Source organism: Augochlora pura, chromosome 4 (genome assembly GCF_028453695.1).
Source record: "Augochlora pura isolate Apur16 chromosome 4, APUR_v2.2.1, whole genome shotgun sequence".
NCBI classification, from domain to species: domain Eukaryota; kingdom Metazoa; phylum Arthropoda; class Insecta; order Hymenoptera; family Halictidae; genus Augochlora; species Augochlora pura.
Genome location: NC_135775.1, coordinates 17,865,031 through 17,884,317, shown reverse-complemented (window position 1 = coordinate 17,884,317; position 19,287 = coordinate 17,865,031). Strand labels below are relative to the sequence as shown.

The 19,287-nt window shown below is 35.6% G+C and overlaps 1 protein-coding gene across 2 annotated transcripts; it reads right to left on the bottom strand.

Moving 5' to 3' along the window:
- Positions 1–10: 10 nt before the first annotated feature.
- On the bottom strand, positions 11–17,711 carry LOC144468648 (myosin-IIIb). Of its 2 annotated transcripts, XM_078178264.1 has the most exons (16): positions 17,603–17,711; positions 15,126–15,460; positions 13,696–13,977; positions 12,397–12,981; positions 11,420–11,811; positions 10,301–10,629; positions 9,266–9,772; positions 8,869–9,155; positions 7,692–7,966; positions 6,624–6,991; positions 5,989–6,105; positions 5,662–5,918; positions 4,107–4,315; positions 3,915–3,995; positions 3,166–3,336; positions 11–2,587 (listed from the first exon to the last, which is right to left on the bottom strand). In XM_078178264.1, exons 1-16 carry the CDS (start codon positions 17,616–17,618, stop codon positions 1,606–1,608), a joined length of 5,193 nt encoding a protein of 1,730 aa, XP_078034390.1. In that variant the 5' UTR covers positions 17,619–17,711; the 3' UTR covers positions 11–1,605. The 2 variants fall into 2 exon arrangements, with proteins under 2 accessions (XP_078034390.1, XP_078034391.1); XM_078178265.1 differs by lacking the exon at positions 3,915–3,995.
- Positions 17,712–19,287: the final 1,576 nt, after the last annotated feature.

Sequence of the window (19,287 nt, the reverse complement as noted above, 5' to 3'; positions counted from 1 at the left end):
CAAAACAGACTGAAGCACAACAGGTGTTTAATACATTGTTATCGTTGTTCCTATAAGAATTTTATATACAATTATTAAGTTTTAACAGATATTCGTTACTTGCAGCTAATCGAAGTGTCTGCATAAATGTTTAGCGAGATAGGACATTGAGGAACAATTAATTATATTCGTCTTAAATTAAAAATGAAGTTTTCTCTCTTACATAGAAATATCATAACACACATTAAAACCGTCGAAACTTCGAGAGTAAATGTATTTTTTTTTTAAACGCTATCGAACACATCTAAGTCTTTCGTAAAGCTACTCATGACTAGTTCTAAATAAAGTTTAGCATTGAAATACGTGTGAAACGAAAGCAGCAATCAACCTACCGAGGACAACGGAGATATTTAAAAATAAATAGGCGCCGGAACATAGAAACCAAGTTGAAAATATCAAAATTCCACGAGGGAAGATGCAATTAATTCGATGGTACAATTTGTATTTTTAATATATTGAACAAATTCTAATGCCATTGGCATGGAAAACTGGATGCTGCTTCCATATACAGGGTGTTCGGACGATTCAGGAATTTACGAATCTACTGTGACCTGAAGAAATATCTAAAATAAGTTAAGATCACGTAGATTGTTGATTGAATCCTACAGGAACAAATGCGGAAGAGTTACCAACGACAATGCGTTTTTCAAACGTACCAGTAACTATTACAATTACTTGCGAACAGCGCAAGTCATGTCATTCTAAGAAAAATCGGGAATAATTGTTAACATTAACATCGTCCTCACTAACTTTTTTACTCCTTTGCTATATAGTATTGTGTTTGATGCGTCGATTAAGGATCTGAAACGAGAAATTGTCGCTTTTTCCTCGTTTTCGAGATATAAAAATTTATATTATGGTTTGGACGCCAATGTATGAGTTATACGACTGTACTGACAGAACTTGTACTTATATGAAGTTTAGCACTGAATCATAGGTTACTAAACAGATGAAACTAGGCAATACTGATTTCGATGATTTTTGCATATATTGCAGAATCCAACATGTTAAACAAGCTTTTCCTATACGTATAAGAAATGGCATTTAAGAAAACAAATTCCGAGCAACAATTGTACCTATAGATAAAACTTGTCCAAAATGTCGAGTTCTACAACATATTAAAAAAATCACCGAAATCGAAAGTGGCTACCTTTATCTACGTACTATAATCTATATGTATAATAAGCCACCCTATACATATAAACATTTATATCTCGAAAACGAAAATTTTTCCTTTGAGATTATCAATCCAGGCATCAAACAATACGATACAGTAAAGCCGCAGAAAAATTAGTAAAAATTACGTTATTTCAAACAATTACCAAATCGGTAAACGATGCGCTGTCTAAGAATCCCTTAGTGAATAAGATATTCCGCAAGCGAGTAAGAATTTCGACGACAAAGGATATGATCCTGTACTTTCTGAAGCATATCGCGGAGAAACCCTGCATCGCGTGAATCACTGTGCTGACCAACTGCCTCGTATCCTCGCGGGATCCTTCGTCTAACTGCGCGCACATCATCGTCTAGTCTAAGAGAGTTTGAACGTTCAGGCATCGCGCAGCGTTACTTCTTCACGTTAACGAGTTTGTTTTGATTGGGCGCCAACGGTGCTCTTCTCTTGACGTGCTTCTCGGGAACTTTGTCCTTCGACACCGGAACCCCGTTGCACCCTTGGCCTCCTTTTCTCTTCCTGAGAGACTCGGTGGGAAGGTACTCTGCCGGTCTGAGCAGCTGCCTGAAGTTATACGGTCCGTTCAAATCCTCCGAATCGTAGTCGACCTTGATGATTTCCTGCCGCTTCTGGACGACCGTAGGCCTCAACAGTTGTCTGAGATCAGCCGGGATACCGTACGAATCCTTTCCTAATTCCTTCTTCACCCCTAACCGAGCATTAGCGACGTCGAGGTCGATCAGCTTCCTATTCATCCCGTTCCTGGCGTCCGCTTCAACTGGACGCTTCCTCTCCAGATCGCCATTTTGGCTCGCGTTTCCTACGGCTCTCCCGCAGTCGTCCAAATGGCCTTTGAAACCGTTGCCCAACGCGTTACCCTGCTTTCTCGATTCCTGTTTCGAGGTGTCGAACTGATTGGCCACCATTTTATTAATAAACAAACCGTTTTGGCAGCCGTTGATTATATTCCGGTAACCGTTCAGATAAGACGGATAGCCGTTCGCTTTGAAAACGTGACCGTTCGATGCTGGATGCTCGTTAACGGAGTTCGAATGGCCGTTGATCGATGTTTCGTGACCGTTCGCGGAGCTCTGTTGCCTGTGTAGATGACCGTTAACGAAGTTTGGATGTCCGTTCGCGTAACTCGAGTGTCCGCTAACTCCGTTCTGATGACCTTTCGCGGGATTTCCGTTGGCAATACCCGGGTGCCCGTTGACAGGCTGCTGGCGTTCGTTCATTTCGTTTCGTCTGTCGATGTACTTGGATCGTAGGCCATGTGAATCGTTGATATTCGAAGAGTCGACTCCAGGTTGCTTACGGGGTTTGCCCTCAGGGGTCCGCACGATGTTGTTAGGCACGTAATTAATCCTTGTACTGTAAAGAAAAGAATCCAATCCAATCAAATGGTCTTTATCCTAGCAACGTCTTCGTTCTGTTTCCACGGCTAGCGACTAACAAAGAGGAATATAAAATGAGCATGACAAACAATTAGAAGAACTAGATATACAAGCACGATTCCTTTGTCCCCACCCTATTTAACGGTCCGTTGATAACTAAACTGATCTCCGACATTCAACAACCCTCCCGGAAATAAAATTGAACTCGTTCTTACAAAACTACGACACGTTTGATACAATGAAATACTTGGGTCGATACGATACAATCTACGGACGGCATAATTTGTAATTTTACCTGGAAGTTTGCCATGATACCTCTGGCAAAATGTAGAAACATAGTCAAGAATTAGTAACACAACTACTAGATTAACGTGATTAGTTCAGTTGATAGTTTGCTGTCTATTACAACGCAATGAACAGAAGATGAGGGAAACAAGTGATTAAGAGAAAATCATCGTAGGGTGCGGTGGTGGTTAGAGTTCTGCACTTCAAGGACTCGTATAGGCGCAAGGTGTGTGTTGGGTGACTGAGTTCAGATAAGCAGTTTGGGCGTACCTCGGCCTGGGCTGATTCTCTTCCTGCGAATCCGTCTGATCGGCTGGATTTCTCAAAGCTTTGTGCCATATTTCCGAAAGTTGTTGCTCCGGCGTTATTGAAAAGTCGCCCTGAGCTGCCAGCCGTTCTCTCCTCTCGGCGTTCACCTCCAATATCTGGCCCATTCGACTCCTGAAATTAAATGCCTTACAGTCTCTGTACACGATAAATATTTTCCCAAACAACTTAGCTACTTCTTACATGTCTTAATTCTACATTTAGTCTGAAACAGATAGAATTTAAATGAAGGATTGAAAATGAAATTGCAAATATTGTACAATCGTGGATAAAAGAAGATAATATAAATGCTGGCATAAGTTGAATTCTAGATGAAATAGCGCAGCGATTACGCATTGATACTCTTGTATTTAAGTATGATATTTAATAGTAGATACTATTAGCGTGATATTTAATAAATGGATATATAAAATAAATATATAAAGTAAATACATAAAGTAAATATATAAAATGAAAATATGAAATAAACATTTAAAATAAATATACAACACAAATATATCAAATAAATACATAAAGTAAATGTATAAAATATGCGAACGAATATATAAAATTAATTATAAGCATCGAAATAATAATCGTGTGACACTTATGACACATGTACTCGACGCAATAATTGCGAGTCTCTGCAAACAGTCGGCAATCCTTCAACCAACGTGATTCTACGAGTAATTGATCAAAGATCTGTGATATACCTCGACGATGGGTGAAGGTCATTTTCTAGCTGTATCAACGGTAAGTCCCAGCCAACTTCGTCTTCTTCGAAGTCCGAACCACTTCCGATGCGAGTGCCAAAAGCATTCGAAAATTGAGCATACGAATTTACCATTCGTTCGTAGAAAGTGAACGTAGATAGTTTACGGTGGGAGAATTCTAAGTCTATTTACCTGCTCATCTCGTTCTTCAGATTGTGATAGTACTTGATGGTCTCCTCTCCTTCCTCTTGGTTGCCGCTGCGATACTGCAGAATGGAGTGCACCATGTTGAATCCTTCCGGTCGGGCGTAGTCGGGAGGTGGTTCCTCGATGTCGTTTATTCGGATGCCTGGTTTATTGCGCCGCAAGTTCTTGTGCACCTCTTGATTCTTCATGTGCACCTTTAATGAGACAATTTTTCTTTTTATTTCTGCTTTGATTGCATTCGTCTTAGCGCAAATAATCCATAAGAAATACTTGTATATACAACACCATTACTAGCATAATTAATTATAATTGTATTAACAATTAGAATATAATACTAATAATATAATATAATATAATTATTAATATAATACCAATATTTTATTTTTCTTTATTTAACCTCTTTAGTGCTGACCAAAATGGTACTGTGTACAATAGTAACGTACCGAACTTGTTTGCTAAAGTGATAAAGTTTCAGTGGAAAAACAAGAAAAATTTTGTACAGTTTAATAATAATTAAACATTTGGGAAAAGAAGAAGACAAGAAATGAAACTGTGATTTATCAAAAATATAAAGAGAACATTTTCTCGTTTGTAGCAAACAACGATGTATCATTACATCGTGCTAAAAGGGTTAAAAGATTAAAGTCGTGTCGACATCTAGGTCATTAGACACATCCAGGTCATGTGCTGTTGATATATCTAAATTAAAAGGATTTGTAGACGTGTTATTTTTTTAAATCAAATTTAGGAGATTCTAAATATAATTAATATTATGGAGGCGTTCCTTTAGTTACTTGGGGTGTTTAACTCATGAAATGGAAAAGTTATGAAATTTTCTCGATTTTCTTTTGCACTTTACCAATCCTTTTAGTCAAATAATATTAAAAAGCACTTTCTGTTATCCGACCTCGAGAGCTAAAAGAAAAAATTACGCGTTTAATAAAGTCATTTAATATATATGCCAAACATATTAAAAAATCGAACATTATAGAAATATACAACTTTATTTAATTTTACTATCTGTTCCCCAAAAATGTATTACTGAATTCTAACGATAAATACATTAAACACATTATTTTATGCTTCTTCGAAAGACAGAAATTAAACTTAATCTAATTTTTACACTCCAAAACAAGCAATCATGTTTGAAATAACATAACCCTCTTATTACAATAAATTTTATAGATCGCCGAGAGAATTTTCTATTTGTATCAGCCGAAAGTCAATTAATTTAAATTCAGTCACATTAATTACTTATCAAACAGAAGTCACTTTCGAAGACATGTCATCTAAAATATATAATGTGTTTTATGTACGGTGCTTTTCGAAACAATCTTATTTAAATGTATTTCTTATTTACTCATTTATTCATGCTTTAAACCAGATTGTTTATTGAGCATATACAGGATTCTTACATGCACATATGTTCAATATTACTTATTATTATTATTATTAGTTTCTAAGTTCTTAATGAACATTGTCTAAGGGAGTTATAAATTATTCTAATTCCTTCTATTATCAATCGAACTGTTCCACTTACATTCTGTGAGAAGTGAATGAGATCTGCTTGTCGCAGTTTCGGATGCACATTGTCTTTCGTAGACGGTCTCCTCTTCTTAACCCTCTCTTCCTTCTTGTACCACTGCTGGACAATGAACGCAGCGTCCTCGTTCTTCAAACCCTCGCGCAGCAACGCTTTCTGCGCCTCGACCTTGTCTTGGCAGTGGTTCAAGATCCTCTTGAAACGTTCCTCAAGTTCAACGCCGAAACGTCTGCGAATAGTGTAGCCTCTGAAATCTACGAATTTTCGATACATTAGTTCGCATTCTTTAGTAACGACTCAACAGTTTTTTAATGAACAACTTACGGCTCTGAATAATAACCGCAGCATCGTCTTCGTTCAAGTCTTCTTTTTCCTCGGTCTCTTCTTCTTCTTCTTTTTCTTCCGGCTCCTCGGTCTCCGCCATCTTTTTCTGTTGCTCCTCTGTTAAAACAGGTTCGAATTTGTTAGTCATCTGTATCGACTAATTACAATTTTGTTCTATTCTGAAGATATATTGGGTTGGTAAGAAATTCATGTCGAACTTTCGAACTTTGACGCACGTTTTGGGATAACAATTTACTTTTTTCTGTTTACCTTCCAATGTCATCTTACAGTGCAGATGTCGTGCTGCATGCTGATAGGTATGCTTTTGTTTTTACTGTTAATTCGTGCTCACTTGAAGTTATTGACTTCGTAATGGATACCAAGCAAGTTCGTGTAACATTCGTTCGAAGAATTTATCAATTCCAGAACAACAGAATTTTACGATACTAGAATTAACAAACTGTCGATTTATTGGCAAAAATGTGTCGATTGTAATGGATCTTATTTTGATTAAAAAATCTTGTTCCGATTTGTGACATGTCGATTTAAAGATATAGTTTGGAAACCGACATTATTTTCTTACCAACCTAATATTTTTTTAACACGATAGATTGCTGTTTTCTTCGCGTAATTACCTATTGCTTTTTGCAGAGCGGTAGCTTCCTCTTCCTCCCGTTTCTTCTTCATCTCTTCGAGATAGTGCTTTCGCGACAACCAGCCGCGAATGTGACGTTGCAATGTTACAACGGACACGGCGAATTGCCACTTCTGTTTCTTGAATCTGATCCTAGCCAGCCATCGGCGCACGCATGCCTGGACCATGATGATCTTCTTCAGTTGCTCCTCGTACATCTTGGAAAGGAACTCGACGTGGTAGTACTTCAGGAAGACTTTCGTGCGGCCCAGCGCCCATCCGTCCATTTTCAAACGAACGAGGAACAGCCGGCAATTGTCGCGATTCGCAACCACTCGTTCATCGTAGCCGAATGCCAAGAAACAGTATCTGCAATCAGAACGTAATATTTTTTACTATAAAAGAATATATTAGGTTGGAAACTATGAAACGAGCGTCGCAGCTGAACACAGACTAAACAAAAACGCCCGTTTTATAGTTTCCAATCTAATACCGATAAGTTTATGGAGTTCATATTTCTTCTTGTTCTAATCACTGTCTATTATACACTTCATGTGGAATAATTGCTATTTTATTTGCGACAATCTAGTTTCATTAAACAGAGCTTCTTATGAAGATAATATTTCAATAAAAGTATCATCAAAATATTTGTTATAATTACTGTTCATAAATATCATAGAAGCTATAAAAATGGAAGAAAAATAAGAAAGAAATCTATTCTATATAGAACGTGATTTTCATATGTTCTAAACGAAATTTAATTTTACAATAATTATCTAATTACAGATTAAGAGAATTACTCGAAAAACACTTCTACGACACTGTCAACAAGTTCTTATAATATTATAAGTAGATATTATAATTATAAGTAAATATTTTAGGTTCATATACTTTTTGTAATTAGAAAAGTATTTTCAGAATAGCAAAATCAGTTTGCAAATAGTTCCTTCACTACAATGAAAAGTTTGTCATATAATATGCTTTAAGTAGTTTGTCGTATAGTATACTCTAAATGGATAATTTCAATATAGAGGATACATAGAAAAGAGAAGACAGCATTAATACGCACCTCTTCAAGAAATCGTTGAACGGTATTCTATGCGAGAAGCCGTTCTGCCTAATTCTTATTGTCTCCAGCACGCCGGTGTACCTCAGCTGCTTCACCACCTTCTCTTTATCGAAAAATCTGGGGCTTCTCGAATCATTCGGTTTTATGCAGCGCACAAATTGAGGTGACCCTGATACCATCTTCTGCAGCAGATCCATAAGGGAGTAGCGGAAGTATGTTGCAACCGTTTGTTGAGCTCTGGATTGCGAGGCCAATCCCCGGCTCGAATAACGTTCCTGTAACAATTAAACGCATTACGTGTAATTGCTGCATTTACCATAGAAAAAAAAGTATTCTAGACTATGTAATCATGAACGAAGCGTACATGTTCGCGCGTGTGCAGAAATGCGTTAAAAATATTACCGTGTTTATTTGACTTGAGAATATTTTAAGAACATATGAAGCATCTTGGAAATTCCGTTGATAGTAACAATTTATTTAGATTGCAGATTTTTAGGCAATTGTGACGAAAATGGTTAAAACAAAACACGAAATAGAGAAAATATTAAAAGAACTTGATGATGAAATGATTAAATCAATTTTGATATAATTTCTATTTCTATTAATTAGTGCGAGAAATGTTTTGATTGCATAAAGATTCATAATTTAAGATCCATTGCAAATATTGCAAACTCAACAATATCATGCAATTAAAGTACTTCACCTAATAAAATTAAAATCAAATAAGTAACTTATATAACGTTAATTATCTTGGAGATTCTAATAAAATTAGGAAGACGTGATAGATTATCATAAAAATTAAAAAATCAAATTTCGCAAATAATAGCTAAAAGATACTCAGTTATTAACCCCTTGCGCTATAATAACGAGTCAGACTCTTGATAAAGATTTCACGCATGATCTACTAAATATGAACATTACTAATTTATTTCAAATCGAAACCAAATTTAATTCTTCTGTTATCAAAGTATAGAAACGAAAGTAAATAAAGACGATACACGAAATAAGAATTGTCTAGCCTTATTCAAGAAATTATTAAGAATAAATAAATTAACAACAGCATGAAAGGAATCATAGTACGAGGGATTAAGTAAAATACAGAATAATTAATTTAAACATCGACGTATGCACTGCTATCCATTAGAAGCGAATTTTTGACAATTTCGTCCGCAGGTACCTTAGTATTCTGGTTCGAAGGGGATAGCTTCCTCGAATCGGTCTCGTGTACCGCCGAGTACAGGTTGCCGGTCTTCGTGATCGGGCATTGGAACAGGAAGCGAACCATATCGTACTGAGACTGCCTGACCAGTTGGATGACTTCTGGAGGCAGGAAGTTTCTGTTCTTTTCCAAGAATCCTTCCGCTTGGTAGACCACGCGTCCTGCGAAATGGTGCACGGCGAAGCAGACTGCGTCCGATTTTGGTCGTACGTAGAACTTCGATTTGATGTTGTTGTGGAACTTCTCTGCAACGTACATGGTAGGCAAAAATGTAACAATGGAAGCAATTAGGTATAAAAGGAAGAAGTAAAGTTATCAAAAGAAATAAAGGTATCAAAAGAAGAAGTATACTAACCGATTAGAGACTTATTCGTGGCTCTAGGGAATCGGCTCTCCTCGTCAAGGAGCGCTAAGAGCCCCATGGGCTTGCTCAACAGCATATCCAAGACAGGTCTGTTGTCCGAAAACTCGACCAGATCTACTGGTATACCTTCCGCCATGTACTCCTGTTGTTCCCAGGTGAAAATGTGCTGGTTGAAGTAATACTGTATCTGCTCGTTGGCGATGTTGATGCAGAGCTGCTCGAACGAATTCCTTGGGAAGTTCTCGAAGCCGAAAATGTCCAGAAGACCGATGGCCAGCGGCTCGTAATTCGGAGCATGATTGAAACTCAGCAGGCAATTGATCTGATTCACCATCCAATCGAACAATCGGCCGTAAAGTCCTTTGGCCATGGCGTCTCTCGCTGCACAGGCCTCGGCTACCGTATTGTTCCGGGTGATCGTTTCGCCTCTGGTCATAACCGAGTTCGAGGTTAGAGCTTCCAGAAGGTCGTTCTCTTCCACGCCGAGCAGCTGGGAGACTGATATTATTGCAACGTTAGTTAGTTGTATAAAATATCGAAAATATAATCAAAATATATTTTTACAGGATTATTATGTCAATAACCAAAATAGTCAACGTTATTTTATTATAGAGTATCTGGGACTACTTATATGATGGCCATCCATATTACATTACTGTTTTATATATAACTTTCACATAATTATATATACATTTATCTTTATTTATTTTATATTTATTACCACGGGAAAATATTATTTTTATTTTGTCTCCTTTTTCTATAAGAGTACTCTGGTATCTCAGTTATTGAATGAACGTATACCATACTCTACCGTCCATTTTCAGTATTTTCCAAATAAATAAATTATAGATCCGAAACTAATATTTTACTATATATATATATTTTACTAGAATATTTTATCGGAGTATTTCGCCAGAATATTTTACCGGAAACAGAAAAGATTTCAATGCGAATGAATAGTACGAAGGATTCCTATCAAAGGTTTCTCCGTTACTGGCACAATGATTAATAGGGAAGTATAACTACCTCTTTGCAATGGTGCAGTGTCAATCACACGACTTTTATTGTCAGTATTATCTTCGCTAGCAACTTCACCAAACTCGATGTCGCCGAGGTGAAGCACAGCCGCTAGGATACGGTAGACCGTGTCCACTTCGCTGTCTTGAAATCCGAGTAATTTAAACCCGTTCTTCAGCTGCTGGAACTTGTCGATGTGGGTTTGGGATGTCTGACTATTGTCCATGAGATATCGATGATGCTTTCGCAGGTTTTCGTCGAGGTAGTACTCTGACAAACGATTGTCTGCCTCCAGGCCGTCGTACATATAGTAAAATATGTGGAAATTCCGTTCGCCTCTGAAATTGTTTGATTAATTGATCTAAAATATATTTTCATAAGGATATATTAAATTGTACAATAGGAAATTAAATCTTATTGGTTGAACGGCAAGTGATATATTTGTTATACAATTTATATCAGTGTTTTTTGTCATATAAAGAAAGAACTCCAATTAATAATATATTATAGTTCTTAAACTATTTCATACTTTAATTAACTGAATTTTGTTGCAACTGTAGCTGAATATATTTTTTAAAGTTTTTGAACAAGTGCTGGATATCCAATGTTTTTTCTAGTATCGACACACTATTATGCAACAATAATTGCAGTAAAGCAATGAGTTTATCAAAATTGTTTGTATTAATTACAATGCACAAATAACTGTATATTATTAATATGCTAAAACTGCATAAAAATTAATTTTTGTCCCTGATCATTTCAACAGAAAATATTAACAAAAATTTAAAAGTGAAATGTCAATGTAAAGAATTTCAAAACGCCGTTACATTAAAAGTAACAATAAAAATTGTTGAAAAACTTTTGAGCAACTTTCAATACAACAGTATTTTTAAATTCTTTAAATGTGTTCATCCTTTTACATTTCACCCAGATATTTCTGCCATAAGCGTTAAAAATTCACAGTCCAGTTATCAGCTCAAACAATCAGTTTCTGCAATTAGGAATTGAAACATTTAATTGCCCTAACATTTCTTCTCTGTTACTTTGATAATCACGCGTTAAAAATATGAATCGATCCAAGAGATTCCATATGGCATGATCTAATAAATATTATCGGAAATCACTTACTCGGCCTGAGCAACTACTCGAGACTGCTCCAACAGATACACGGATATCCTGGCGCCGGTAACTTTTCCGCCCTTTGTCATAGTTAAGTCCAAGTATTTCCCAAATCTCGACGAGTTTGCATTGATCCCCGTGGTAGCGTTACCAAAAGCCTCCATTATTGGATTAATCTGGAGGATCCTCTCCTCCAAATTGCGATTCGGAGCTTTGCTCAAGTAAACCAACTGCTTCAGCAATAAGTTCGCGCTCTCCGTTTTTCCGGCACCGGACTCGCCGCTGATCACGATCGCTTGATTTTGACGTTGGTGGAGCAACGCCTGATAGGCAGCGTCAGCAACCGCGAATATGTGCGGCGGGTTATCCGACCTGGCTTGACCTTTGTACCTCTTTTGCTCCTAAACAGAAAAGAATTATTTGTCAGCAATTTGGTGGCTTATACACGAAGAGATATTCAAAATTGAATGAAATCGAAACTTCAATAATATTTTTTTTTTATTATCGGAGAAAATTAGATAAAATTGTTAGCTAATTGTTAAAAATTAGGCTTGCGTTTTATACAATGCAAATAATGCTGTAGAAATATCTAACATAGCAATAGACAAAGAAGCGCGATGGTTGTTCATTCGTTATATTGATTTCATTGTGAAAATATAGTTATCGTATACTTTATAAATATTGTTAAATTATTTTATATTCATCTCAATATATTCTACTATTAATTTACAATATAGCTTCGTAACTGAAACTTATCTCTGTAATCTCTTATATTATTATATAATTTTTGAAATATTAGATACATTTCGCGATGAATAAAATGAAGATAAAATAAATATTTTTAATTCTAATATAGAAAAATATGTAGATGTTTGCAACCGAATAACCATTCGGTAAAGCGTTAACTTTCATGTAACATGCATCTATAGATTAGTATAGTTTCTAGATATAGTATAGTGTCCAGAGATTTCTACGAAGATACTCACGATCCCAGTGTACAATCCCAAATTCGTGAACGGGTTGACAGCGACGAGGATGTCCCCGATGTAAGTGTATATCTGACCCTGTTCGTATCTGTGCTCCAACTGATCGACGATCCCGTCCTCGGACAGCATGTCCAAAGCAGCCAGGTCATCCATATACATTTTCTGCGGCCTGGTTTTCCGATCAGTCTTTAATTTCCCATGTTTGGTCGTCACTTCCGGTTGCCTGTGAACCCTACCCTCCGATCTCTGTCTGCGTATCTCATCCCGAAGTTCCTCGCGGATCTTCTCCGCCTGTTCCTCGACACTTTGCAATACCGGATGCTCCCTTAGCTCGCTGGCGAACGGCCTGTGCTCCAAATCTTTCACCAAACATTCCGTGATGAAGTCGACCAGCTCCGGCACGTGGGCGTCCGGATTCTTTAGCGCCGGCGGCGGGTTTCTAGGGATTTGAAACAGCGCTCTCATAGGGTGCAGCTCGGACAGGGGTGGATCGCCCTCCGCTAACTCGATGGCAGTGATCCCGACCGACCATACGTCGCAGCGGGAGTCGTACGAAGAATCCAGCTGTTGTTCGCAGGCTATCACCTGTTTCATGAACGTGCTTCGTGAATATTCTGGCTTCAAGAAGGAAATTCGAGGAAAATGGGCATAGGATAGCGGAGCCGATTACTGTCTGTTTGCAGGAATAATTTAACTTACATACATATATCGAATAAGACGAATTTATTAACTCTGTTATTCTATTTACTTCTTAGTAAAAAATTTGTTTTATTCTTCTATTACATTTATCTTTTAATTAAAAAAGTTTAGTATATTTTCGTCAATAAATATGAAGTTAATTAAACGAGCCAAAGACACAGAAATTGGTCATTGTACAGTAACAAGCTTCACTAGCCCGTCTTTCGTTTAAAACAATCACTAAATCTGAACTCATAACACTTAGAACAGCAAATTATTTTAAACATTCAGTAAGAAAACTAGTGTAATACATATAAAATTATTTTTAGAGTAACCAAGTGATACAATTTTTGTAGTAATAATTACATAATGACTTTTAACTTTCACTGAAATATTTATATTTCTATAAAACAATAAGGACACTGTTTTATAAGATCATAAGCTGATAATACATCAAAGCTCAACCATTCATAATTTTTGTTATTTAAATCATCATGCATATCTTTAATATATGTATATAACCTTTTACTTATTTTTTTTCTTTCGATCTAAACTTTTACTACTTTTGTCAAGGTGTTGGATATCGAAGGATGTACATTAGATGTGAAACGTATACTTTACCTCGGGTGCCATCCAATACGGCGTCCCAACAGAAGTATTCTTCCTCGCGAGCGTTTCCGTGAGATGCGAGGATACACCGAAATCAACTAGCTTAACATGCGCGTCCTCGGTGAGCAAAATGTTGTGTCCCTTAACGTCGCGGTGCATGCAGTGATTCGTGTGCAAATAAATTAAAGCTTCTACCGTTTCTCTAAGAATATACGATATCTGGTCGTCAGTTAAGCGCTTTCCTTTCTTTTTCAGGCCTTGCACGAGATCGGTTACCGATCCCCCGGTGCACAGCTGTAACAAAAATCATTCGTCGTATTATTCAACTTTTATGAATCGTTCGAAGACGAAATAGATTTGACAGATAATTCGTAGATTGGAGCAAGCTTTAATGAATTCTTGATAAATTATTGTAGTGGTTACACACTTCAATTTACAATTAGAAATTTATTTTATTTTATTTCTACCTTTCGCAACTTCTGATACAGTTTTGCATCATATTGTATCTGATTGACGAATTATACATTTCACTGGAATATTATAATTTTATGGTCTCATAATAACATTATCATTAATAGAAATTCCACAAATTAAATCTGAAATTTTACTATTATATTTTTTTTTTTACGAAAAAAAATTATTGAATGCTATATAAATAATTGCTGTACTGCAAATTTTCTTAAAAAATATGTAACATCTAATTCAGTTATGAGAAACGTGACTAACAATATTTATTGAAAAAATAGAAGCACGTTTTAACCAAAGCAAAAATAATTTTGGAAATGTAATTATTAGGAAATATTCGTATACACGACATGCAAATGTAATATGCATACATATTACATATACGATTTAATCTATATTAATAGTAATAGCCTGAGAGTATGAAAGTTACGAAAATATGTAATTAAATGTACAGATAGAGGAAATGTATAATTACAGTAAATGTATGAAAACAGTCATAAAATAATAATAGCAAATAATAATAATAAGAGCCTGGGAAAATAATAATTCCGAAAACATGTAATTAGACGTATAGGATAGTGGAAATGTATAATTACAGTAAATGTATAAAAGTAATCATAAAATAATAATAGCAAATAATAATATTAAAAGCCTGGGAACGTAATAATTTCGAAAATATGTAATTAGATGCATAGATAGTGGAAATGAATAATTGCAGTAAACGTATGAAAATAGTCATAAAATACTCCGCTACATAGCGGAAGTATCCCGCTGATAATCGGTTCGACTTTTCACTCTGTCGCGGCACTCTAATTTCCGTTTTGCGTTAACGGTATCGGATCGACTGATTACTAGATGATCGATGACCAGGAATGCGAGATTAATGCTCAAGGTACCGAAGGACACGCTATATTTCAATTGCACATCTGTCACGCTTTCCCGGCTGTATTACGAGACGAGAATTACAGCGACAATACCTCCATGACGAACCATAATTGATCCTCTTCCTGAGCGGGCTTCGCTCTTTTCAGGAAAATGCCGTGGAAAACGGGAATGTTCGGGTGAAGGCTAAGGTCCCTCAGCACGAGATACTCTTCCTCGATCTCCTCGATGTTGTCGGCCACGTTCTCCAGTATCTTGATCGCGACCTTGTCGCCCGTGTCCTTGCAATGAGCGGAGTAAACTTCGCCGTACGTTCCTTCGCCGATCAATTCCTCCAACGTGAAACGATCCTCGGGGTCCGGTATCACGTCGAAATTTACATGCTGGCTGAGCCCGTGGTACGCCATGTTGGTCCCACCACCGGTCATTTCTGGAACACAGAAGCACGAAATTATTTACAGCCTTTGTAAAATGTCAGATTTTTATTATCGAGCTCGGTGGTACAGTTTCTTGAACGGTTGAGCATGATTTATTCTAATAATAAATAAGAAATGAAATTTCATTCGTAGACATAATATAAATTATTATTCGAAGAAATTATTTCATATTTTATTTGAAAAATTTACTTCATACTTTATTCGAATAAGATCTTATTTTACGAATTTATTCGAAACATTTTCTGCTTTATTTAAGCTAGGTTACTTATTCGAATAAAATTTTATTCAAAGAATTCATTCGAGAGTTTAGTCAAATAAAAATTTACTTAAATAGTGCCTATCTCTGGTCTCTGGAATATGGAAAATTCAATTTTGCATAAGACATTTAATTTAGAAGTTACTATATTTCTGTTTTATATCAGTTATTATTTTATATTACATTTTACTTGAAAATTACACGTTCATGCCAGCAAAAAATATTTAATATACACTCAAAAAAACGATACGTATAATATAGATCTAAAAAAAATTAATTCTAGGCTCCTGAAAGTGCGAGAACTATAATCGGAAGGAACTGATTTAAAATTGCTAGGTGCTAAAGTAAAGAGTGACGATAAAAGACCATTATAGTTCAAGCAGACGCTGTATGAAGGATTTCAATGTAGTCGCCGCCAACCACTATGCTTGAGTTATCGTCGGAAATGTCTGTGATTAGAGGTGTTTAAACGTCAAAAAACGTTATTATGCGCCGTGATTAGAAAAGAGAAATTATGCTACCGCGTACCGCGCGCGTTATACATAGCGAACGAGTGAATTACGGAAATAATGTTTTACACCTCCGCTGTTTACGATTTAATAGCAGATGAACGGAAACTGCGGCAATGAAGTAACGTCTACGGGCACTCTTATAGAAAGTTGCGGTCTACCGCGGAAAGAAAACTTGTCACTGATGCATTGTTTATGTGTCGACCGATGAGACGGTGCATCGACTGTGAATATTGTCGGAAACAATAATTGTCAAAGCACAGGTTATTTATTCGTATTTAAAAGTATTATGTTCGAGCTGCGAACACTTGAGACGGCTACAGAAAATAAATTATGGAACATTCGTGTGCGAGTTATTAGTGGTTTATAAATTATTATGCAAAATGACGTTTTCGTGTATCAATTACAAAATTGTAAATACATAATCATGCTAAACAGAAAATAATTTCTTTGGTGGATCATTTCTATATATTTAAAATTATAATCTCATCAATTTCTACTATACTATATTTAATCTTATAAATTTATGCAAAATTATGATTATATATGAATTTAAACTTACAAATTTGAACAAAATTATAATTATATATGTATTCGATTTTATATGAATTTATACTTGATTATAAATTTATTTAAATTTAATCTATACCTGTAACTTTATCTTTAAATCTGAGACTTTGTTATAAATTTATGCATAAATTTGTAATTAATTATAAATTTGAATTAAAATTTAATTTTCTTATTAGTAATATTGGACTACTTCAACCCCCTGTTTTAAGTTACAGCTACTAATTTTATCATAAAATCAACGCGGTCTAATTGCGATTAAAATTTAAATGAAAAATATAAGTTCACTAGGCCTATCGATCTAACAGAAAATTACAGTTTTTGCGGGCAACTCGGACCTGGAAAGCGGGTTTCTAATTCGGCTAATAGGGGAAAGAGGTCTTCTGTAAGTCCGCAAAGTCGGTTATATAACGCAATATTACACGTTCTTATAATAATCAAATTTACATTTTACATGATTCTATTCCCCCTAATCGAATAAATATGATAATATTAATGTTCACTGATCCTCTAAGCACTTAGCAAATCGAAGACTAATTGTACATTTTTTTTGCACGGCAAGCGTAATTATCATCCCCCAAAAGCTCGTACAACTCTTTGACTTTTCTTATCTCAATGAAATTTTCAAGGATCACTATCGTTCGAAACTTTTCAGTTCATCGAAACGCCACTCTTCGATTGCGAGAATTATTGGTCACAAGATAGATCATAAAAATTTCTGTTTTTTTTTTCCATCGGTTATCACTGCACTGCTCGATCGGTTGGTGCGCGAACGTTTTCGTTACACGGTATTTCTTACTAACCGATTATATCACCCATCCTGCGAACTGTTTCAGACGATCGGAATTTTAAATATCTCGTTGCCACATTGAAGTGCAAGTGATATTTAATGAACACTGTTCACTGGTACGGGTACGAGGTACGACTGGATCGTTCGTTTTCTAACCAGATACCTGTTAACCCCTTAATAGGATTGCGCTCGGTAAGACCGGCGCACTTCGGACTCAGAAATAGGTCTCGTAAGAAGACCATGCCACGTGTATTTCTGTCAGTTTAATTCGCAGTCTTGATATTAATTCCATGATACAACTGGAATAGGCTTACCGCGTGCATTGCTAATCTGATAGCGCTCGTCCTGAGAAAGGAGGACTCACGCGGCTGGAAAACCGGTATCAATTAACTTGCTAAGCTATCGGATCGAATCCTCTCATCGATTGATCTTTGTCTTTTTTACCGTATCGCTGACGCGTTAATTTTCAGTTATTGAGCATAATTGTTAGTTTGCGCGCCATTGGGTGAAGGAGAAATTGTCTAAGATCGTTCTGAGAACAAGATGTTAAACGAAAGGTGCATCATTCGTTTTGTAAGAATTGTAGCTGGTGGAAAATATGGCAACGATGTTACTTAGCTGAAAATTAAATACTAGATAATTTTTCTAGATTTCGGATAGTTATTCGAATGTTACAATTAAATAACTGGAAGAAAAACAAAATTTCCAAGTCGAAATTCTTACTGTGGTTTCCATTAATATTTTTTGCACAAGAAAAATAAGTTTTCTTAATAAAAAGTCTGAGATTTGAAAATAACATTCTATAGAATTTTAATTAGAGTAAATAATGATAGAAAAATATATATTTTCGAAATGTTACCTAGAAAATTACTAGTACTTAATTTTGAGATTGATATCTTCAAAATGTTATCGTTATTTTTACTTTCATAAAATCCATAGTCTGATAATCATTTGTCAATGTATTCACGTGATAATTAAAACCCGAAATGCCTAATTTAGGAAAAAATATTGAAGTGGAAATATCTTGATTTTATATAATTAGTAATTTTAGTTTGCAAATACTACAACAAAATCTTTAATTCCTTCTCATGTTTTACCGTTTTCTATATGACTTATGCAGATTTTTTAAAAATGTATAAAATCCGCCGTCACCTAATTAAAATGATTAAAGTGATTGCTATCTAAGTAGAAATGTCTACTCCATTATGCTATTACTTATATTTACAACTATACTATTATATTACTTACTTATACTATTCTATAGTATTCATTTCATTATGTCATATTTTATTAAGTTCTGTCGCTTAGAAATTGCATCATATATGCATTGAAACAATGAATTACAAATCAAAAATATCTACAACATAAAATATTTAAATAAAATTTCCGCTTACTGTACACAGCTCTGTCTCAGATATTCTTTCCGACAGAAATATTATAATGCATGCTTACGTGCTCTAAACTAAGAAGTATTCCATGCATCTACTCGATAACGTGCGACTATGTCAATGGATGAAGCCGCCTAAACGTCGAAGCCACTCGTGGGTTTGAATGGCATTTTATAACGTGAAATTAAACAGGACATTTATGGATCATAAGAAACAATTATAATCTCTTATAACGGTAGAGTTTAGTTTCTTCATTAACTTAACATATTGACGACAAATAATGTCTATAAAAATCTGTGGAAAATAACAG

What these genes read in the sequence shown, in the direction of transcription:
- LOC144468648 (XM_078178264.1), bottom strand. An exon ending in TTCAACGATTTCTTGAAGAG is followed by an intron (nt 6,992 to 7,691) that starts GTGCGTATTAAT and finishes TTCTGATTGCAG; the next exon opens with ATACTGTTTCTTGGCATTCG. An exon ending in GACCTTCACCCATCGTCGAG is followed by an intron (nt 3,337 to 3,914) that starts GTATATCACAGA and finishes ATTTAATTTCAG; the next exon opens with GAGTCGAATGGGCCAGATAT.